Raw genomic sequence first — 25,018 nt, forward strand, 5'->3', positions numbered from 1 at the left:
TGCTGATTGCTACATTTTTGAAAAGACACTAATCTATTCATTTCATTCTATTTACTCCCCTATGAAAGTAACAATCAATCAATCAGTTTAATAATTACAACAGTTCATTAATGTTTTATTTGAACAACAACAACAAAAAAAAAAACTGAGGCACCACATTTAAGAACAAAATTACTTAAAGTTTTCTCAAGCATCCTTTAGTAATAACACCATAGAATATAAAATGTGAAAGTGTTTGCAAATCATCAAGTTTATTCATCCAGAGCAAACCACTCACATCCTTGGTGATGATGGAGAGACATCAGGGGACAAAATGAATGAAGGGAACAGTGTGGAAGCAAGCAAACACATTTACAAAGTGACTGCAAAGCAAGATAAAGATCTAATACGTTCTGTTTTGTAGAAAAATCAAACACATTCTCTGTCCTCCAGGGTAATCAATTAAGTGAAAGCAGTACACCTTACATTGTTCACTTCTGTTAGAGAGCAAACCATTCCTTACTAAGGAAACTTCTCTTTCTTTCAAAAACTTTGCCACTTGAAGTATAAGGAAATAAATAGCTGGATTCATTAAAAAAAAAAAAAAAGACTTATAAGATGTTAGAGAAAGCCATATGATTCAGAACCTTCAGGTGGAGACCAGGCTTGTACAATGTATGCAGTTGCCTTGCTCTTGGCACAGTTATAAACAGCCATTTCTGTAAGTATTTATAATACACCTTATTTTTATCTGAAGAGAGCCCTCCGAGCAGTGGCAACAGATACATGCCTCCAATGCATTCAGAAACATTATTTGGTGACCCCAGGGAGGATGTAGAGATAAATACCACACACCCTCTTACCCTCCAAGAGTTTGCAATCTATAGACTTGGAGAAGCAATCAGGGTGGAACAAAGAAGCACAGAGTTCAGAGGAAGTCTAGGTGATTCTGGGAGGGCAGCCAATGAAACCTGAGACATTTTTAAGGATGAAGCAGTACCCCCAGCAAGGTTTTAAAACCTGGAAAGGATCTGACCTGAAGATAAATATTTGGAAGGTGGAGTTGGAATATAAAAGAAGGCAGCAAAATTAATTTTTCTGAATTTTCACTATTCTGATTTTCAGGCTTCCAAGTGCTTTGGGATTATCCACTCAAGTAATTTGCCAAGCCTAAGGCTTATTATAGGCTTTGTACTTTATCCAGTGTGACCATTTCTCTCTGTGTAGATCTTGTGGAGTCCTCAACTTTAGCCTGGTGACAGTCTCACATGGTCTATTTAAAAGTAATCAAGCCATTCCCAAAACATCTGATGTTGCCCTTTGAGAGGGTAATGGTTTTCCTTTTAATTCTAACTCCATCAATAAAGTGACACTAATCCAGACTGATTTGAGTAAACAGGGCATATTCCCCATTGTCTCTGTGATCTGAGAAAGAATGAACTTGAGAAAGATCACTGCCTGGATTGGAAATGGCCCCTTTGGGTGTTTTGCGCAAGCTTAAAAGGAAAAAGAAAATGCCTGTACAGAGTTCTTTCCAAGGCAAGCTCACTTTGGGGGTGGTAATGCTCATAGGGGTATTATACTAAACTGCACCTATTAGTGGCTTTAGCAGCAATAAGAAAGTAGAACTATTTCTTTTGTAGTGTTTCCAGAAATGCTGACGAGAGTGTTTCATAAATTTCCGCCCCTGGCAAAACAGCACAGCTTGACTCAAAATTCCCTCTTTCAGCTTTTATATGAAAAAAAAAAAAAATTTTTTTTTAGTCCCATATAAGAAACACGGACAAGATGCAATTCATATCACCATTTTTGCATATCAGTTTATACTTTGCACATATCCACTGACATTCCAAAAATGTTTTATTGTTGCTAGTTATTCCCTTACCTAGAAGCACCATGTGCTTTATCTTAACTCCAGCAACTGAATTTTAAATTGACAGGTAAATATTATCTGGGAAAGCTATCTCAAAATTTACAGAACAGCTTAGTTTTCCTTTGTCTTTGAAAAGAGACTGAAACTGAATAAAGTTAGTCATTATTTCAAACATGAAATAAATTTGGAATTAAGAACTAGGTTTTTGGGGCGAGGCAGAAAATGGAAAGGAATGCGTTGAGTAGGGGATAGGGGTGCTATATATCAGACCAAAAAAAAACAAAACAAAACAAATATGGGGAAATTTAAAGTACTGTTTCTGAAAAGATTTTTACAGACACTTCAGGTAACTACTGTTTTCTGCAAAGGAGGTTGTATAGCAACATGGTCATATGTGGAACTTCACTGTTTCCCCTAATGTTTGCAGAGGTAAAGGCAGAACAAACCACATTTCAACATCAAATATTTTCAAAATTCACTTTACATCAGTAGAGGATTAGGTTTGTAAGGACAAGAAAGGAATGAGATACAAGCTTGGCCATCCCCCCATTTATCATAGAGCCTCAGTCACCCTCTCAGCGACTCTCTTTGTCCTTTAATCAAGTCACTGAGTTTCCTCCCCCAAGTACCTGCCCTTGCCTACCCCACCATCATCTCTTTAATTGCCTAGGTTTTCATCTTGAGTGAGATGGAAATGATGCAGGAGATTGTGGAAGGAGATGATATGAACAGAAAGAAAGACATCTGCCCCAATATTTCTGTTCAGATCTTAAATAAAAATGTATATCCTTGTCCAAAGTGAAATTTGAAAATTTTATTTCCATGTTTTTTAAGTTTGTAATACCAAGAGCTTGATTTTATTATTGTAATTGTTTTTGGTTAAACTAGGGTGTTGTTTCTTAAAAGATATATTCATATTTGCTTCTGCTCTATTATTTCCCAATTGGGATTCTCACCTTGAACAAAAGTCATACTTGGGATATTGTGTCACATTTAGCTCCATGATCTCTATCTTCTTTTAGAGCAGTGACCAGAGAGAAGAGTTTTCTCATTCTAAAATGACTATTTAACAAATAATGTTGACCCTAATTAACATAGAAAATCAGTCTAGAGTTTGTTCCTAGTTTTGATTAATTTAAGAATGCAATTACCAACTCCCTATAAGGGTTAGAAACCTTATCTATCTCTATAGTGGTCTAAGGAATGGGAACAGGAAACAACTTCACCCAAATCAAGCAATCATTTGGACTAGTTTTTCTTCCTCCTTGCAGGATGACATCTGTCACTCCTAGAGCATGTAGACAAAGTTTGGATCTCAAATTCTGATCATGGCCCATGCTTTCAGAATATGCATGGGTTCTAGCTCTTAGTGAGATAAAAGCCCTTGTCATCCTTTTTTTTTTTTTTTTTTGCTATTTCTTATACAAGTGTTCCATTTTGACATACAGATTAAACACAGGTCAGTTTTGAATCAACATTCTCTTTTCAAGTCAATATAGCATGCTCTTTCATTTGGTCCTATGCAGTTGTTCTTTGTACTTTTATTAATCTTCTACCTTCTACCTAGAATGATCTTCTGTCTTCCCCCTGTGGCTTAATTCTAGTTCTCAAACTATGTGAAATATTACCCTTGTCAAGAACAGATTGACCCACTTCACTGTCTTTGAGAAACCTTGGTGTCTCTTACGACATTCTGCTTTAAACCAGAGTCACCTATGAATCAATACTTTATGTACACACTAGGATTGTGACTTCTCATAAGCCAAGGGCTATAACTGCTCTCCTTTTGGTGCCTAGCACAAGCACCAGGACTATACTTAACTAATTCTCAGTAAGTTGGGTTGTAAGAAAATGCTTCTTTTCCTAAGGGAAACAATTTAATTGATCTGTGGCTGGGATATCAAAGCTACTGTATTTAGTTTAGAGACAAATATATACCACTGTTTTTTTTTGGGGGGGGGCAGGGGGTAGGGAGGGGGGAATAATAAAATAAATGGTGTGTGTGTGAAAGTCACTCAGTCATGTCCGACTCTTTGTGACCCCATGGAGTATACAGTCCATGGAATTCTCTAGGTCAGAATATTGGAGTGGATAGCCTTTCCCTTCTCCAGGTGGTCTTCCCAACCCAGGAATCAAACCCAGGTCTCCTGCATTGCAGTTGGATTCTTTACCAGATGAGACACAAGGGAAACCCAACAAAATAAACAGTGGGTCTTTATTTATAGGATGACCATATACTTTATCCTCCAAGAGGAACACTTTTGGAAAGTAAAAGGGATGCTATTGATAAGTGCATTTGAATAGCAGGAGTAAATAGGGACATACCAAGACCACTAGTTCCCGACTTATCTATGGCAGGAACCATAGCTATGAAAGAGAGCTATGGGTAGAGAAACACAAGTTGCATGAGACTTTAGAAACAATTCATTTCTACTGTTCCAAAGGTTCCAGAGAGGCAGTGTATATCCTTGAAAAATCAAGCACCCGATGTGCAATTCAGAGAAATGCATTTTTATCTTTCTAGGCAGCCTTCAACAAAGCCCTATATCGCCCCCAAGAGCACTCTAATACAGCCCTAATTATACCATTCCTCTGTTTAAAATTCTTCCACGGCTTATCATAGCCACTATATTAAATGTGTTAGGACACTCCATGAGCCACTCTATCTTATATTTCTATCTTTATTTTCTAATTATTTCATACTTTCAGTTCCATCAAAACTATCTGACATTTGAGGACCCCAGTATGCACCTGCTTCTGTGTCTCTGCTGATGCTTGTTTCTGCACCTGAAATCATCCTTCCCTCTTTCATTTCTAAAACTTTAGAAAGTTCTCTACTCATCCTTCCAAGTGAACCTGCATCACACACACATATACATAGACTCGCAAGGTCGTCTTGCTTCAGAGTACTCTCTCTCTCTTTGATACTTCATATTATCTTGCTCACACTTCACATGTGACACTCAAGGTCTCTCCTATATTAATCATAACTGTATATTTTAATTCTCCCTATGAACTGTTACTTATCAGTGTAGGAACTGTTTCATATTCATTTTTATATCCTATATACCATCTTATATGTAACTGATGCTCAGTAAATATTTATTTACACAGAGTAAGTCAGTAATCCTTTTCATAACTTCAGTTTCTCCTCTTCAATACCACTCCTCATGAATATTGACACATTTCAACTTTATTAAAAAGTGTAAGTAAAAATTACCAAATGTTGATAGAGATAACACCTTAATAAGCCACAGGCCCCTATTTTCTTGTGCCTCCAAACTGTGTCCTGAAGAGAAGATCCGGAATAAGAATTATAGCTTAACTCTTAGATCAACTGTTTCACCTTGACATTTCAATCCATTCTTTTCCAGAACTAAAATCTGCTACCCTACTGGATATCCTTCATAGGCAACTCCTTCCCTAAATTGGCCCTGGACAATAAGACTGTACCAGCCATCTGATTTTTTGCTCGTCATATAGTCAAAAGACAATTCTGAGTTCACTGAGATTTGGAAAAACTTCCATTTTCAAAACAGTAAGACTTTTATGGAAATAACCAAGTTATTTTTCACTGATGTCTTTTGGGTGTCTGTGTTCACTCTTCCTTACTTACTGATATAAAACAATTAATGTTTGAAGTAGTAACGTTTAAAACTCGATATGGGAAAAGTTTAATTTCCCACTATTACTATAAAGGAAGGATTTTTACCCATCTGCCTCTAACTCACCAGCACAGATCCTTACCAAAGCAATTATGTGCTCCTCAAAGAAAGGTTGGGTACATTTATGGTAACAGAATTCTCAACTGTCTGGCCTATGTCTTTCCTTGATCAACATAAAGTCTCATGACCTCAAATACATATTCCCTTAACATGAAGAATATAGAATCTAAATTCTATATGTGCTTATTTTCTAAACAAATTTCAGCAAACTTTGTATTCAGAAAATATATATTGTATGATGAAAGAGCAACCAATATTTTTTTGATTGTTTCAGTTAACCATCCATTCATTGATATTTCCTACTGTCTCTCCACACCCCCTATTGAGGATCATTGCTCTTCTAGGAAACAAACCAAACCAAACATGCTTTTACCTTATCAAGGTAAAGAATAAGTGATTTATTATCACTACTCATTTTTCCAATAGCAGTGAAGGAAAATACGATCTACAATCTGTGATCTCTCTCTCCCAGTCCCCTCTGGGCTTGAGGGCAACCAATTGTAAAACAAGTAGTGCAATCTAAGACCACAACATGGAGTGAGGAACGGCAACCAGCCTGACACCTGAATTAAGTCTGCAGCTTCTGCTTCTTACCTCTGTGATTTTACCTGTGGTGCTAAAAATTGCAGAGGTACAACACTGGAAAGTTAAAAAGAATTCATGTATTCACTTCAAAAATAAAAACCACTCCCATAGGCAAAAATCTGCTTCAGTCTTTGGAAATGGTATTGGGACAGGAAAGACTATTTTCCTTGCCAATATGCACCCAGAGGTCCATTAATTGGCAATGACCTGAACTTATTCAGGTCATTGAAGGTTCATACTGCTGCTTCAGCACTTTTCTTCCTACTCTCAACTAGATTTACATACCAGTTCTTTCTGGAAACTTTTTGGAGCAGTTACCATGAATCAGAATAGTCCTTTTTAGAGTGTACTCTCTCCTTTTTAGTATCAAAGAAAAAAAGGTTAAGTAAAAGGAAATCATTTTCACAGCTATAGCTCTCTCAGAAAGAAAAGTCATTAACCTCGATTTGTAAAATGAGGTGATTCAATATACGAGCCTTGAAGTCTTGAATGTTGTAACTCATTCACCAAAGTACATTTTCGTCTTCATAAACAAGCCCAGATAGGGATTTTTAAATAAAATACCATCTTTCTAGGAGGAGTTTGAAAGTTTTCAAAGTCTCTCTCTGTGTCTTTGTCTCTCTCTCACACACACTTACAGACACTGGACCCAGGTTTTTTGGTAAGAAAATGGAACTCCAACTTAATCTGTGAAGAATTTCCTTTCTTTAATGCCTTGCTCTCCAAGCTTTAGACCAGTTCTGGAGGCTGTGTCATTCCATCCTGGCGCACTGGAAAGGTACTTGCTCGAGGCCTCTTCATTGTAACCCAAGGGTGGAACCTTAAGCCAAGCCTGTTGTATCCAACTTGCTTTCCCCTCCCTTCCGGACCCTTTCCTGTTCAATAACAGCTTCCCTAAATTCCTCTCTGCTTGAGGGCAAAGAACTGGAAAGTTAGAGGAAAGAGGAGGAACAGCTTGCTTATATTGTTTTTGAGTTACCAATCCACGGAAGTTGCTGGCAAATTAAATGGAAACATTATTTGAAGTCAGAGAAAGGGTTGCGATTTTCAAATAATTTTCACTCTCACGGGAAGTGGCATGCCTTTTTAGCCTTAATCTAACAATTTAAAAACAATTCTTATATGATAATCATAAATGGCTGATTCTGTATTGACGGTTATTCATGAATGTTATCAGAAGGTGAATGCTGAGACGTTATAAATTTGGAATGAAATGTCTAAGTTCTCAGGGCCATGTGGTCCCAGGCGTTTCGTATACCTCCTTGTAGAACTGCATTTCTACAAAGGGCTAGTTATTCAACCCTATGCAGAAAAGAAAGCTGTTCTTAAGCAATAGAACGGAAATGAAGCCATGGAGATAACACATATTATACATACTAGCGGAAGGATATAAAAATCATGACAAAATACAGGAAAAGACTCAGGACAGTAGAGAAATGCCGCCATATTTTTTTCATCGCTAACTTCTGTGTATATTAGCAGCATTTCAAAAGAAAACAGACAGTTGCTGCCTCTTCAGCATCTGACCACACATCCCCTAAAGTTTTGAAAAATGCAGACTCGTGTAAAGGTATTTTCTTTCACCGTGAGGACGCCATACTCTCACATACAGCATGACTCCTTTACCTCCATAAAAGGCAGTCATTCGTACAAATACGTTCTCAACACAGTGTTCATGCAGTTTTTTTTTTTCTTTCATGAGAAATAATCAGTTCTTTCCACTTCACATCAACTTTATACTTTTCTTAGAGATACTTCAAAGTCAACTTTTGTTTCTAACCTTTTTTATTTACACACACAGGAATCCTAACCTGATTATAAATGCGCGCCAAATTTTTCACGAACACAAAGTCAGATATGATATGACTGACAGATCTTTTCCTTTTTTTTTTTTTAATGATCAAAACAGGACAACATTGGATCAAATAGAAACAAGATAATCATAAGTGTTACTTCCATTTTTTGTAATTGCTTAGTAACATTTTAAGCTGACTTTCAATATTAAAGCAAAACAAGAAACTCAAGTTTCTCCACCGAGGACAAGCAAGCCTACTTGAATGTTTTAAAGGAAAATAGGCACTTCCTTTTCCTTCTTTAGATAACTCGATATTTCCCCTGCTATATTTACACAGTTCAGGTGTCTAGACAATAGCATGGTCAATATGAAAGCACTGGCCCGGCTTTGTTGCCCAGTGTGGAGGCTTCCCTTGTGCCTTCTGCCCAGAGTACTATGCATTTTGTTCTGATTTTTAAGGAGCTCTATTTGAATACTCCAGTCTACTTTTCTAAGCATTCACCTGCAAGCATTTTTATCCAAAACACTGAACTCACTCTCTTCACACTGCACTCCCCCCCTCCCCAGTCTGATTAGTGTCAACACAGCTGCCCTATTCTGAGGAATGTAAACTAATATTGTTGTTAGACCTCCCTCAACCTTAGGAAACTTCCTCAAAGCCTTATAGTCTCTTCAGGATTTTTTTAATTCAGAGATTTAAATCCCTGAGACAAAAGTGTTGAAGACAGATCAGGGCGGCAAACATTAATTCCTTAAATAAAATCCTATGTGCTATAGTATACATTTACATGTATGCATACATAAATATTTAATAATGCATCACTCCATAATAACTGATTATACTGTGAAAGTTGAAGTCAAATCACCAGACAATAGGGACATGAATGAAGTCCCCTCAGGATTTAGGTGGGTCTCTGGATTGACAGACTTCAAAACAGAGATGGCTTAAAAAAAAAAAACAACAAAAAAAACCCTCAACTGATTACTTTAAAAAAAAAAGAAAAAAACACTTAATTTGCTTTTAGGATGAAGTCTGGAGATAAAACTGAGAACTTAACTGAGTTGAGACACAATCAACAAATTTGTCTTACTGGTAAGTGAAAACCCAACAGAGGAGTCATTTCAGTGAGTCTGGCAGAATATGATCTGCTCTCTCAGTCTGTTCTCATACAGAGTGATTTTCTAAATTCCTGAATATTGAGCTTCTTCAAATACATAACATCTCCCCAGAAATTTTTCTTCTCCCTTTTCTCCTACTGTTTCATCTTTTATTTTAAAAACACTCTTACAGTCACCACAGAAAACATTAACCAAGAAAAAAGAGATTCCTATACACAGTTTGCAAAAACATTACATTGGGTGACCAAGAACCACAAATATGTAAGCTTTTATTTTAAAAAGAGAAATAAAAATAGCATCTCTAAATGGAGTGCTAAAATCTAAAAGCCTTACCTCACTAAATTGAGTCTGGGCATTGTTTTCCAGGTACAACATGTTAGCTGTAAGATTGATCAATGCCGCTGTCCTCTCTTCTGGCTCCAGGATTTTGCCAACCCCCCCACCCCCTCTGAGACCCTTACAGTAGAAATCTACTAGGAAGATAACAGAACTCAAGTCCTTCTCTCTCTTTCTCTCTCTGTACATAATTTTAGGTTCCCTCATATATACCCAACTATAGGCATGAGGGGGCGGGACTCTTCTCTTTACCTGTCCAATCCATCAACTTCCACCTGGACTCCTCCACTCCAATGGAGTGAGGCCTCTCCCATCTCATTAAGTAGTTAGAATTCCTTATCACCAATCTTTAAAAGAAAAGGAAAGAGAGAGAGAAAAAAAGAACACTGGAGAGAGACAGGTAAAACTTTCCCTTGTCTCTTTCATAAGAAAACACACTCTTTCCTGAAAACAAAATCTCCCCAAACAAACCACAGATCGTACCACCACCAGGACTTAAAGAAGGCACTTCAGAAAGTTATTTTACACTTTGCAATGAAAAGTAAAGCTTCAGGAAAAAGCTTTCAGAAGTTGTTTTTTTGTTTTGGGTTTTAAAACCTAGATGTGGATTTTCAAGAATGATTACACAGTTAGAAATTTGGGGAAACTACCCAAATCAACGCATATGTATACTTAATATAAAAATTTAAAAATCCACTGCCTGATAGGTGAAGGATTTCCCACTTCTCCCTAGAGAAATATCAGTGGTTTCAAATGAATCTATGCCAACATACACCACTTGATTGTTCAAAGCATGTTTCAATAACAATTTAAATCATTGGCCCCGTTAACTTGTAAAAACAGACAAACATCCATGTTATGTACAGGAAATAGAGAAGCCGGGAAAAGTGCCCTTTTTTTTTTTTTTAAAGCCCTTAAAAAATGCTTTTTTTCTACCATTATTTCTTGAAATATAGAATCAGTATGATAGCTTATCTATTTGAATATTTATTTTCTCTACCATACCTAGTTGTATTAATGCTCAAAGATAGTAATTTTATAAACATAATTAACTACTATTAATAAGAATAAATCTTCAGGTCTGAAAGACAAGTCAGATTTTGCTTTAAAAATATATTTACTTAAATACACAACATTCATGTAGAATTAGGTTTTGCTTGCTATGGATTCAGTAAAGATGAAATGCATCCTGATGGCTACTGTGGGATCCACTAACATATGCTCATTGCTGTGGAGTATAATTTAGTTACTTATATCTAAACATCACTTCTCACCTCACACTCGGGAATCCAAATTACCTCTTTCCTGCCTAAAAGTTACAACTGGACAAGATATCTATAAGTGAATATTTAGATTACTTCCAAAATTTAGAAGGAGATTAGAAGAAAACTAGAAACCAGAATAGATTAGCATATAAACCTTTAAAATACCCTGTGCAAATGCATTCGTGACCTTGGAGTTGCCTCCCCTTTACTTCACTTTTTGCCTCCATAAAATGCATGCACGTAAGGATAATATGACCATGAGGTGATATTTATCTTAAGTCCCTAAGTTATTGGTAAGATGTTTCACTTTTTGCAAAAAATTTTCAGTAATACCATTTTATTTCAACTGTGCAAGGATATGACAACACTAATTCTATAAATTTATATCAGACAAAATGTTGATCTCTTCACTGAAATACTGGGAAGGTTATCTCTTACTATCTGTAATTAACCAAAGAAGCATTGGCTACAAGACAAAAACAAAAACCAAAAGAAAAAAAAAAAAAGAAAGAAATGATTTGTAAAATGCAATTCATTATTTATACTATGTATTTAAATTATATACCCACTGACAGCTTCCAGGTCAGTAGTAGAAAGCAGATAGTTGTTTCCTGAAAACTGTGCTCTATTCCAGTGGTTCAAAAACTTGGATGATCCTGAGAATTATCCAGGGTGCTTTTTAAAAACAGAGTTCTTGATCTGATCCCAGATCTTTATACCCTAGTAGGAAGTTCTGAATGAGGCAAGATTGGAAATTAATCTGGAGTAAATGCATTAGCACAACTGCCCAGAAAGTCATTATTGGATTTTTTACATGAATAGGGTAGTGTAAGCATTTGAACCCCTAAATCCAGGGTTCACATTATCAGATGCTGATGATATTCAACCAAATGTAAACAAATTTCATCTTGCGCAAAGTCAAAAGCTTCCCAGCAGTATTTGATGGATGAAAAAGATCAAATTCCTTCTCTCTGCCACCTTAGCCTTCAGCGTATGCCGGTTAGACTATGATCTCTATCTAAGGTATCGACCAAATCTAAAACATGTATATTTTACATATAAGATACAATAAATCTGCTAAGGCTACGTGTGTGTTTTGGGTACTGGAGGGGAAGGAGCACTGGACGAGGGGTTAAAGGAGTAAGTATGATATACAAGAACCACTTCCAACTCTGTGCCCTTGGGGCAGGTTACTTAACCACTCTGGATTCACGTTCCTCATTTGTGAAATGAGAGGCAGAACTAAATGATTTCTAAAAACCATTATAAAGATAAGAGTTTTTGTCCAGAATTTGTGGAAGTGATTTAAAGGATTATTCACATTTCTCATATTTTACTGGGGTATTTGTACCTCAGTTTGCTCATCTTCAAACTGTACAATGAAGCAGATGAGTTGCACAGATACTAAGATGCTTAAATGACATAAAGAAAAAGCCACAATGTATTGAGGGGAAAATTCATGGTTTTTGCTTTAGGGTATAATAGCTCCTGGGCTTCCTTGGTGGCTCAGATGGTAAATAACCTGCCTGCAATGCAGACGATGCGGGTTCAATCCCTGGGTCAGGAATATCCCCTGGAGAAGGCCATGGCTACCCACTCCAGTATTCTTGCCTGGAGAATTCCATGGACTGAGGAGCCTGGTGAGCTACAGACCATGGGGTTGCAGAGTCAGACATGACTGACCAATTAACACACTTCATAGTAGCTACCAATTCATTTAAATTTGAACTTAGCACACACATTTCCTTAAAAGAGTGAATGAAAGTACCTCTGATTACATTTGATTTCAGAATTAGTGTGAATACTTGATGTAAACATCATGCATTTATTTAAGCAGAAGGTTACAGAGAAGCAACCACTTTCTGTATTCACCATGCAGCAATGTTTACCTTTGACCCCAAAGGTTTATTAATGTGTATTAATTTTCCTAATAACCTAGTGATGTAGGTAAGTATTATTATCAACATTGTGCAGATAAATAAATAAACTCAAAGATTTTAAGTAGGTTTCCTAAGTCTTCAGGAGTCAGAACAACTTTATTTAACTTTACTTACAGGTCATAATTTCTCATTCTCAGCAGTTCCCTCAAATTCTTCACAGATTCATGGCCTCAGACTCAGGGCTCAGCACTATCTCTTGAATGAAATTGTCACTGCTGTAAATCTAGTACATTGGGAGCAGAAGTCATTCAAGATGTACGATTAACACACACGCTTTCTTGAAAGAAGTGTGTTACATTTTTGTTGAATATCCTTCTTTACAGATACTCATGTAAGAACTCTTTATATGTAAAAATATTAACCTTATAATAATTGCAACAAATAATTTTCTGCTATGTGCCTGGCTGTATGTGTTTCTGGTGTTTCAAACTCATATATGGATTTATGATTTGTTCTTTGGTGTAGAAGATTTCTATTTTCCATAACTAAGTTCATCATTTTTCTGTTATGATTTGTTACTTTTCAAAGAGAGTTTGAAAGGTCTTTGCCAGTCCAACATTATAAAATCCTTTGGCCATATTATAGTTTCATATTATTATGGGGCTTTTAATTTTTCATATTCAAGTCATTTAATGCTCTAGAATTTTTATTGAATTTGTATTATGAGAAATAAGTGAATATTCACTCCTCCCCCAAATATATAACTTATTTCATCATTTTATTGAATAATTTTTGTCTCTAATTTGACATGCAATCTTTATATCATACCAAATGTCAATGGCTCCATTTACACCTCTAAGTGAGAAAGTTAGGCAAGTACATAAATGCTTGGTACACATAAAAATGACAGAAAGTGAAGAGGAACTAAAAAGCCTTTTGATGAAAGTGAAAGAGGAGAGTGAAAAAGTTGGCTTAAAGCTCAACATTCAGAAAACTAAGATCATGGCATCTGGTTCCATCACTTCATGGGAAATAGATGGGGAAACAGTGGAAACAGTGTCAGACTTTATTTTTTGGGCTTTAAAATCACCGCAGATGGTGATTGCAGCCATGAAATTAAAAGATGCTTACTCCTTGGAAGGAAAGTTATGACCAACCTAGATAACATATTCCAAAGCAGAGAGATTACTTTGCCAACAAAGGTCCATCTAGTCAAGGCTATGGTTTTTCCAGTAGTCAGGTAGGGATGTGAGAGTTGGACTGTGAAGAAAGCTAAGCACCAAAGAATTGATGCTTTTGAACTGTGGTGTTGGAGAAGACTCTTGAGAGTCCCTTGGACTGCAAAGAGATCCAACCAGTCCATTCTAAAGGAAATCAGTCCTGGGTGTTCTTTGGAAGGAAAGATGCTAAAGCTGAAACTCTAGTACTTTGGCCACCTCACGCGAAGAGTTGACTCATTGGAAAAGACTCTGATGCTGGGAGAGATTGGGGACAGGAGGAGAAGGAGAACACAGAGGATGAGATGGCTGGATGGCATCACCAACTCAATGGACGTGAGTTTGAGTGAACTCCGGGAGATGGTGATGGATAGGGAGGCCTGGCGTGCTGCAATTCATGCGACTGCAAATAGTCGGACACGACTGAGTGACTGAACTGAACTGAACACATAAAATACTAGTTGAATTTCTTAATCCACATTATGTAAGGTTGGGTAGGGAACAACATGGTCTCTATAAAGTTCTAGAAAGTAAAAAATGGAAGCAATTTAGTCTCTCAGATCTATGTCTGCCCCCTATGATTTGAGGTAGGTAAAGAAAATAAGGAAATATTTAGGTTTCATGCAGTCATAAAAATGGAGATAAAAGTTTTAGTGAGTTCCCCTCATGAAGACTTTAGGTCTATTGAATTGAGAAAACATAACTTAAAAGTTAGAAGAGGCTTCATTGTATCTGGTAGGATTAGGTAGTTAGTTATGGAAAAAAGAGACTGGTGACTTGCTTTTATATTAGCAGTTGAAATTCCAAGAAAGAACATGTGCTTGACTAGAAATGTATCAACCCTCTATGGTTTAATCAAAAATTTAACCATATCTATCAATGTCTCCACATTCTCTCCTCCCTACAGAGGGCTCTCGCCATCATTTTTATCTTTCCTAAAGAACAACTATGATTGTGTTATTCCTCAGGATGCATCATTGCCAATGGAATAAGCTGTTTTCATAGGCACTCAAAATCCTTCTTCACAGGTTGATTTCAAGCTGCCCTCTCAGCTTCATATTCCTATATTCCACTCTACTTGCTACATGCTGGCCCCAGCTGAACATTTTGCCCCTCTGCTCAACCTGGTCCCTCAGTTTGGAATGCCTTCGTCCCATTTACCGGTAAATGAAAACACTTTCAAATTCCTTAAATGAAATTGAGTTCTCCAATTTCCTAGTTGAAGTTAAATCTTTTCTTATTTTATGTGAATATATAGTTTACAATGCAAAAATTGTACACTTGTCAACTCCTCTATGAAGCTATGAACATTTGAGGTCAGAGTACATTTCAGTTCATCATATCACATTTAGTGTCTAAAACCTTGATGAATATAAGTTCAATCAAATGATTTAACTCTAGAAAAAAAACTAGAAAGTTGAAAAGGGATTATTTACCCAAAGTATTTATTATGACATGAATGCCTTTCCTATAGGAATCAATGCATAGCACCTAATTACAATAGGAGAGAGAGAAAAATGATGCTTTCAACTCAAGGACTGTTCCCCAAAACTTCAATAATTATTTGTCAAGAAGCAAAATTGTCAGCATGATAAATCTACAACAGTCAAAAAATATTGGGATTTTATAGAGCATGAATGAAAGCTAAGAAATGTTGGGACTTTCCAAGCTGCTCCAGAACAAAATCAATGAAATCATTTTAATACCAGCCACCATAAAGTCAAAGGATGATCAGCAGGACACACTAACTTTCACAGCTCTAACCTTTCCCCAGTTAAGTGATTTCCTTCCTTGCTTACTCCAGACAGGTAAGAATGAGCCTTGGAGAAGCTACTGAAAGCACTAAATCAATTTACCAAATCAGTTTTCTCTGAAGGCTAAAGCTAAATTCCAAACTAAGCTAAAAGGTCACCTCCAGTTTAGAGTCACTAGTGAGACTCTGAAAGATAAGCAACACTTATAGGCACAGAGGAGAAAATAAACTCTGTCCTATATCTTATAGATTTATTTCTTTATTTTTGTAAACCTTCAAGTAGAAGGTAAAATGGTAGACAACATTTAGTTTCTCTCTCTTTGTATATTTTGTGGGTCAGGTATTTTTCAGAGCACTTTATATATATATCAAAATTCAATTAATGTTCATAAAAACTTATGATGTATATACTGTTATTATTTTTCTCTTACAGAGGAAGATGAAGACAGTGGTAGTGGTGGTTTAGTCACTAAGTCCTGTCTGACTCTTGTAACCCCTGGACTGTAGCCTGCCAGGCTCCTCTCTCCATGGGATTCTCCAGGCAAGAATATTGGAGTAGGTTGCCATTTCCTTCTCCAGGGGATGCTCTCAACCCAAGAATCAAGCCTGGGTCTCCTGCATTGCAGGCAGACTCTTTACTGACTGGCTTATGAGGTAAGCCCTGAAGACACTGATATATAAAGAAATACTAAATGGGGAAATCAAGATCTGAAGGGATTCAAAACAGTCCAAGGAAATAGGTATCCATATGCAAAAGAATATGGCTTCCCTTGTAGCTCCGTTGGTAAAGAATCTGCCTGCAATTCAGGAGACCAGGGTTTGGTTCCTGGGTTGGGAAGATCCTCTGGAGAAGGAAATGGCAACCCACTCCATTATTCTTGCCTGGAGAATCCCATGGACAGAGGAGCCTGGCAAGGTACAGTCCATGGGGTGACAAGAGTCAGACACAACTTAGCGACTAAAACACCATGTGCAAAATGATAAGATCATCTTAATATAATCTTTAATTTGCATTTTAAAATTTTAGATTATAAAAATAGTGTGATATTTTGAGCCCAAAACTGAAAAACAAAAATAAAAAGTTATCATAATTACTGTTAGAAGTTTCCTTTGTCTTTTTCTTACGTGTATGTATATATTCTGTCTGCAAAATTAGATTATATATATATATATATACACACACACACATAAATGTTATCTTCATATTGTAAGCTTTTTCCCATGTTGCTGCTGCTGCTAAGTTGCTTCAGTCCTGTCCGACTCTGTGCGACTCCATAGACTGCAGCCCACCAGACTCCCCCATCCCTGGGATTCTCCAGGCAAGAACACTGGAGTGGGTTGCCATTTCCTTCTCCAATGCATAAAAGTGAAAGTGATATGTATAGAATCAAGTTATTTTCCAAAGGGCTGAATCAAATTGTATTTGTATGAGGTTAAGAACCACAGTATTAGAGTCATCTTTTCCAACTTTATAAATGAAAAAAATATTTTCTTACTTTAATATGAATCCCCTTGGTTGTGAGAAAAATTAAATGCATTTCAATATGTTTATTAGCCCTATGCATTTCTTCTTTACATGATCTATTAATGTCCTTTGCTTTCCCCTCTAATCTCTACCTCATTGTAGTAACATTCTTTATCAATAAAGATATTAGCCCTTTGACATATTTGTCGTATATTTTTCAAGCTTCTTTGCTTTTTAGTATTACATGTATTGAAATAGAAACTTTGATTACTTTATTACATAAAAATGAATTATTAGACATTTATCCCAGAACCTAGAGATAACCACTGTCAAAATTTTGGTATTTTCTTTTCCATGTAACTCTGTGTGCTTTACAAACTAAACATATGATAGTACATATTAAAGGTATATTTTACTAAAAATGTATGTGTGTGCATCCTAAATCACTTCAGTCATGTCCAATTCTTTGTGACCCTCTGGAGAGTAGCCCGCCAGGCTCCTCTGTCCATGGAATGCTCCAGGTAAGAATACTGGAGTGTGTTGCCATGCCTCCTCCAGGGGATCTTTCCAACCTAGGGATCAAACCCTCGTCTCTTATGTCTCTCGCATTGGCAGGCAGGTTCTTAACCACTAGTTCCACCTGGGGAGCTCCTAAAACTGTATATGTGTGTCTATATAAATATAGGCACATAATTATTTTTAAAATTCACCTGTTAATATGATTGCATACTCAGGTCATAACTCAGGTATCTTAATTAAACCCTATATTTTTTCATTGCCATATAGTCTTATTGAATTAATTTAGCCATCTCCCATTAATGGGGTATTTAATCTGCTTCTGTTTTTCATTAACTCTATTTCCCAGGTGGCACAGTAGTAAAGAATCCACCTGCCAATACAGGAGGCACAAGAGATGTGGGTTCAATCCCTGGGTCTGGAAGTTCCCCTAGAGGAGGAAATAGCAACCCACTGCAATCTTCTTGCCTGGAAAATTCGATGGACAGAGGAGCCGGCTAGGCTACAGTCCACGGGGTTACACAGTGGGACATGACTGAGAGCACATACACACACATATTTTTAAAGCAAACATTTATTATGCTATTAATTAAAATATATTATTAGAAGTTATTATTCTAATTATTAAAAGTTATTATTCTGTATTATTTGGTTAAGAGATATTTAAATATTTTAAAGCCCAGTAGATACTACTAAATTGATTTCTAGATACTATACCAATTTCTGTTTAGATCATCAACATAGAAAAGAGCTTACCCTGCCACAACAACTAAGCAGCTACAAATGTTTTAAATATTTTTAATATTTTGGAGTAAAAAAGCACAAACAAAATTAACTTCCTCCTACTATTGTTATACATGATTTATTAAAATGAGCATAACTAATCTCCATCCATTAGTTGGTCTCCTTTGAAAAATGCAACTATTTGAATCATACCAACTTGTGTTTGAATACTGCTGTGTTTACCTATTTTCTTTGAATCTTTATCTATAAAATCAAAATACCATCCTATATTATAACATTTAACTTCCTAACTAACCCTAGAGCAGTGATTAGCTTATCATAGTTCTAAATGGGTTTCAGTACCCTTCTATCCTTTTGGACTTGACTTCCCTGGTGGCTCAGATGGTAAAGAATCTGCCTGCAATGCAGGAAACCTGAGTTTGATCGCTGGATTGGGAAGATCCTCTGGAGAGGGAATGGCAACCCACTACAGTAGTCTTGCATAGAGAATTATGAACAGAGGAGCCTGGTAGGCTGCAGTCCATGGGGTCTCAAGACGTCTGCTAGGACAAAGCAACAGTTTCTACTTTCCTTTCTTTTCTCCTTTTACTTATTCACATCTGTAGTTCTGGACATGCTACTAAATACCTGCTAAAAGTTCTTGCTTTTTAAGCACTAGATTTTCTAGTATTTCAAGGGATAATCTGATTAAAATTATATTTTATTCCTTTCTTTTCTACTTATTGCCACTCCCTCCAAATGGCTGTTGCTGAAATAAGTGAAGACAATACAGTCAATGCCAACTTGGAAGAATGGAAAAAATGCTGGAATCAACAGCAGCAAACCTGTGGTCCACATCTCCACTGCAATTTTGAGTTCATTTGTTTGTTTGTTATTTTAATTAACTGGTGAATAATCAACAAATACTCAAGCTAATTGCATAATACATCGCCATTCTTTTTTTTTCATACTGGAATATATTTCAATATGATACCAGCTTTTAAGTAATTTACCCTACCTGATAAACCATAGGGAAACCAATCCATCATATCTTTTAGGATCCTGCATAAAAGGATATTGTCCCAAGAGTCAGAGACTTTGGATTAAGTTCTGGCTCTGCCAGTAAATTATATTACTTGAAGCAGGACATTCTTCTATCCATCGTGAAGTTTTTCAACCTGTTAATTAGACGTAGATTTATTATATATGTGTATCCTATACTACTGTGATTCTAGTCTCCTTGGTGTTCATGTTTTCTGTTTAATCACAGTCTGAATTTCACTACTGATGGAGACACACAACTTTGCCATCGACTTTATATCTCAAATCTTTTGCTTGTGTTATTTCCTTTCTAAAGAGATGGTGAAAGCAGTTGATTTCATAGACTAGTTGATTTCAACCAAGCTTTCAGTCTCACTATCAAGCTGGAGACTTTAGGCTTCACTTTTAGTTCCTCATTTTTTTTTTCTCTCCTCAGCAGGAATATAGGTTGGGCAGGGGATATCTTATTCTTCCTGGAGGCTGTATTTTGAGGCAACTCAGCTTTCTTTCTTACGTAAATCCTTTCCACCCTTTTAGGGGGAAAAAAAATCCCAGGCAAAATAAAAAGGGGGTGTGTTAACTTTGGAGTCCTGGATGAACCCCAGGAAAATAATCATATTTTGTCTCTTTTAATTCAGACTCTCAGAAAAAGCGAGTTCTAATGTCTTTTTCTGGTTTCAATTCACCGATCTGCACTCATCTTTAGTTATAGGAAATGTCTCCCCTGGTTAAACACAGTACAGTACCAGGCAACAAAATGAAGTCACTGGCTTGTTACTTTGGGAAGACTTCAATGATTCCATCTGTGAATCTCACCCCATCCCATACACACACCTGAGGTGCACAGTACCTCTGTATCAGGGACCATGGGAATTTAATTAAGCCATCCTTGGAGCTCTGTTTTCACTCATCCTCTCTGCTGTACTATTCATGCTTGCACTACATCTAGATCCTATGTACGAGAAACTGGTATACATAAATATGGTGTGTGTGTACGGAAGAACTGTACAAAAAAGATCTTCACGACCGAGATAATCATGATGATGTGATCACTAATCTAGAGCCAGACATCTTGGAACATGAAGTCAAGTGGGCCTTAGAAAGCATCACTATGAACAAAGCTAGTGGAGGTGATGGAATTCCAGTTGAGCTATTTCAAATCCTGAAAGATGATGCTGTGAAAGTGCTCCACTCAATACGCCAGCAAATTTGGAAAACTCAGCAGTGGCCACAGGACTGGAAAAGGTCAGTTTTCATTCCAATCCCAAAGAAAGGCAATGCAAAAGAATGCTCAAACTACCACACAATTGCACTCATCTCACATGCTAGTAAAGTAATGCTCAAAATTCTCCAAGCCAGGCTTCAGCAATACGTGAACTGTGAACTCCCTGATGTTCAAGCTGGTTTTAGAAAAGGCAGAGGAACCAGAGATCAAATTGCCAACATCTGCTGGATCATGGAAAAAGCAAGAGAGTTCCAGAAAAACATCTATTTATGCTTTATTGACTATGCCAAAGCCTTTGACTGTGTGGATCACAATCAACTGTGGAAAATTCTTTAAGAGATGGGAATACCAGACCACCTGACCTGCCTCTTGAGAAATCTGTATGCAGGTCAGGAAGCAACAGTTAGTACTGGACATGGAACAATAGACTGGTTCCAAATAGGAAAAGGAGTACATCAAGGCTGTATATTGTCACCCTGCTTATTTAACTTCTATGCAGAGTACATCATGAGAAACGCTGGACTGGAAGAAATACAAGCTGGAATCAAGATTGCCGGGAGAAATATCAATAACCTCAGATATGCAGATGACATCACCCTTATGGCAGAAAGTGAAGAGGAGCTAAAAAGCCTCTTGATGAAAGTGAAAGAGGAGAGTGAAAAAGTTGGCTTAAAGCTCAATATTCAGAAAACGAAGATCATGGCATCCGGTCCCATCACTCCATGGGAAATAGATGGGGAGACAATAGAAACAGTGTCAGACTTTTATTTTGGGGGCTCCAAAATCACTACAGATGGTGATTGCAGCCACGAAACTAAAAGATGCTTACTCCTTGGAAGAAAAGTTATGACCAACCTAGATAGTATATTCAAAAACAGAGACATTGCTTTGCCAACTAAGGTCCGTCTAGTCAAGGCTATGGATTTTCCTGTGGTCATGTATGGATGTGAGAGTTGGACTGTGAAGAAGGCTGAGTGCCGAAGAATTGATGTGTTTGAACTGTGGTGTTGGAGAAGACTCTTGAGAGTCCCTTGAACTGCAGAGATCCAACCAGTCCATTCTGAAGGAGATCAACCCTGGGATTTCTTTGGAAGGAATGATGCTAAGGCTGAAGCTCCAGTACTTTGGCCACCTCATGCGAAGAGTTGATTCATTGGAAAAGACTCTGATGCTGAGAGGGATTGGGGGCAGGAGGAGAAGGGGACGACCAAGGATGAGATGGCTGGATGGCATCACGAACTCGCTGGACATGAGTCTGAGTGAACTCCGGGAGATGGTGATGAACAGGGGGGCCTGGCGTGCTGCGATTCATGGGGTTGCAAATAGTCGGACACGACTGAGCGACTGAACTGAACTGTATACATATATATGCCTTTTTAAAAGTTCTACTTTCTGTCCCTGTAATGCACAATGTGATCTTGAAGTAGTTATCTAGCCTCGCTGTTTCTCTACCTCCTACAAGTACCACAAAGGGCTGGCCAATTCCTGTGAGATTTCTAAAGTCCTGTCTCAGCCCAAAAGTCTCAGATTCTCCATACACTTTTTTAGTAGAATTAAAGATTCTTTAAATTCTAAAGTGCTTTACAATTTTCAAGAGTTTCATACACATGACTTCATATATCCCGTAATAATCCCGTTTTCCCCCTAACTCCTAACTGCCCCTCTCTTCCTACCCACTGGTAGCCTTTAGTTTGTTCTCTGTCGTTTGTGAGTCTGCTTCTTTTTTGTTTTATTCACTAGTTTGTTGTAGTTTTTAGATTCTACATGCAGTATTTGTCTTGCTCTGACTTATCTTACTATAATGCCAAGTCCACCATGTTGTTGCAAATGGCAAGATCTTTATATTTTTGACTAAGTAATATTCCACTGTGTGTGTGTGTGTGTGTGTGTGTGTGTGTGTATCACATCCTCCTTATCCATTCATCTGTCAATGTAATCCCTATCAAAATAGCAATGGTATTTTCCCCAGAAGTAGGGAAAACAATTTTAAATTCATATGGCAACACAAAAGACCCCAAGTATCCAAAACAATCCTGAGAAAAAAGAAAAGAACTAGAGGAATAATGTTTTTGCTGACTTCAGACTAAACTACAAAGCTGTAGTAATCAAAACTGTATGGTACTGGCATAAAAACAGACATATAGATCAATAGAACAGGATAGAGACCAGAAATAAAGCCACACTCTTATAGTTTTCATATACTTTTAAGGGACACTAACTATATTGCTACCATGTAACTATTGTGATCATTTTGGGGGGGGTAGAAAAATGCCACATAAACAAGGAACACTACATTTGAAATATAAGTCAAAATTATCAGGAAAAAAGAAAGACCGAGGCCCTAACTAGACCAGCATAACTGATGTCCCTACTACCTCCAGCAGAAAGGTCAAAGTAATTTAGGACTGACAAACTGTGGTATTCTTTTTTTTTTCCAGAACTGGGAAAGCAGCATGTACTGCTTGTTGTCTCAGACACAGCTGTCACCAGGCTGCGATAATCTTCAGTCTGTGGCTACAGGCCACGGGAGTAAAAGTATCGCTTACTCTAAGCATGGAGTACAGCAAGCCTTGGTCCAAAAAAATAATAATAATAATGACGACATAAAAGTAAGTGGCTTCCTGGTGTAATGTTTGTTCCAGGATCTCTGAGTACAGACAAAAGTAAAGCTTACGTGGAATTAGAAGCCTCATAAGTAAAGTTTGGAGGTAAACCCTGGGGACTGTTTATTGAAAAGGAAAACCAAATCCAACATCAACAGTATATACATGACAATGTGGCAGTATGGACCAGTTCTAGATTTAAAGTCTACAGGACTATCTTTATTTTAAAAATGTCTTATGAATGGACAAAGAAGAATGCAGAAGTTTGGGGGCTTTATAACAAGAGCCTTTAGGATGTGAATTATACATTGAAGTTTAAAAGCAAATAGATCTTATATTTCCCAATGCTGCGGTTTTGTATAGTCTGGTTCTTCCATTCTCTCAGACAGGTAAATTCAAGTGTATTCTTCAATGCCCATATTAGGTGTTTCTTCTATTTTACTCAACACTTGAGTATCTGCTACACACTCAGCATGGTGCTTGAAGCACTCTTGGATCATTTTTGTCTTTTCTAAGCAGCCAGTTACTTTTGCCTCTTTTTCTCCAATTTTATGGATACCTATATGATTATAGATCTCATCTCATTTCTTTTTAATTCTGCTTTCACGAGTCCCACACTAAAATATGAGGACAAGGGTGATGCCTATTTAGTTTTGCACTTCCTACACCTTTGGAAGTATGGATAATAGGCACTCAAATTCTGTTTATCAGATGGCTATTCTGGTTTGATCCATCAGACACATCTGCAAAGCAGGCTTGTTCTTATTACTCCCACTCCTTAGATAAGGCAATCAGGTTACAGAGAGGTTAAATGCTGTATTCAGATTCACATATAAACTATGCTTAAGGCTTCATATGGTCTTGTGCCATACAAGTTGCCTGTCACAGAAGAGATTACCCTGTCACACACATGCCTTAACGATGGGGATGAATTCAGCCTCAGAGAAAATCAATTTGTTTGCATGCTAGGCAGGAAAAATGAATGGCGATGTTGCTACAAATGACTCCCAAAGATTTCTTTCTCCTTTAGCAGCTTTTCCCCCTTCATGTTGATCTCCTATGCTTCTTACTGTTACAGACACAATGAACGGACTTAATTCCAGCTTCCCAAGCCTGATTCACAGCTCGATTAAAAAGTGGTGCAACTGAGTAGGTGTGTTTCTATGACCTGAGTGGTTAAGCCAGATCTTCTGGTCTTGGAGGCCACCGGTTTGATTTTGTAAGAAAACATTATCTGCATCGATCATTAACTGGACAATTCTGAAACTGTTGTCTCAAAGAGATTAAAAAAAAAAAAAAGCAAGACTCAAAAGGAGAGCTGCATCCAAAAACTCTAGGTAATTTCCAACAGCGACTAATAATGACTTTAGGATTCAGCTACATGTTGCTTAAAAGTAAAGGGAAATTCAGTATTATGGCTTCCTAATAATAAAGACATCATTTCTTCAAATGAAATCCAGTGCACATGTTATATTCAAGTTACAGGGAAAAACAAGTACCAAAGTCAGATTTCATTATATGTAATCTGAATACACATACACACACACAGACACAGACACACAGACACACACAGACACACACACACACACACACACACACACACACACACACACAAGCTTTATGGAGCAGATGGGGGCAGCTGCCCCCAAAGTGAGTCATTACTTGTAAGTCATTTGCTCCATGAATGAAATGGGTATACACTATTCCTATCTTAATCAACATCTTATGCTCTCTTTTAAAATTATTCCTTTTTCTGCATGAGGTTTTATAATTCAGATGTATTCTCTGCAAGGTAAGGAGTTTAAGAAATAGTGTCAAACAGCTTGAGTCAATGACAGTAAAAGTGGTGTGTCCTAAATCTGTAAGATTATGACCCAACCAGGATATTGATACTTCAAACTGAGCAACTCTTTAAAAG

The 25,018-nt window shown here is 37.2% G+C and overlaps 1 protein-coding gene across 14 annotated transcripts in view; it reads right to left on the reverse strand.

Moving 5' to 3' along the window:
* The window catches only part of TP63 (tumor protein p63), a 264,867-nt gene that overhangs the window by 102,537 nt on the left and 137,312 nt on the right, over positions 1-25,018 (reverse strand). For 6 of the 14 annotated variants that reach the window (XM_060419362.1, XM_060419345.1, XM_060419359.1 and 3 more), the window contains exon 1: positions 9,410-16,098. The exons of the other annotated variants lie outside the window; for them this stretch is intronic. In XM_060419362.1, the coding sequence (XP_060275345.1) occupies positions 9,410-9,619 (210 nt within the window). In that variant the 5' untranslated portion in view covers positions 9,620-16,098. Of the gene's footprint in view, positions 1-9,409; positions 16,099-25,018 lie in introns of those variants that run through there. 14 annotated transcript variants of the gene reach the window in all.

This window comes from Ovis aries, chromosome 1 (assembly GCF_016772045.2).
Source record: "Ovis aries strain OAR_USU_Benz2616 breed Rambouillet chromosome 1, ARS-UI_Ramb_v3.0, whole genome shotgun sequence".
NCBI classification, from domain to species: Eukaryota; Metazoa; Chordata; class Mammalia; order Artiodactyla; family Bovidae; genus Ovis; species Ovis aries.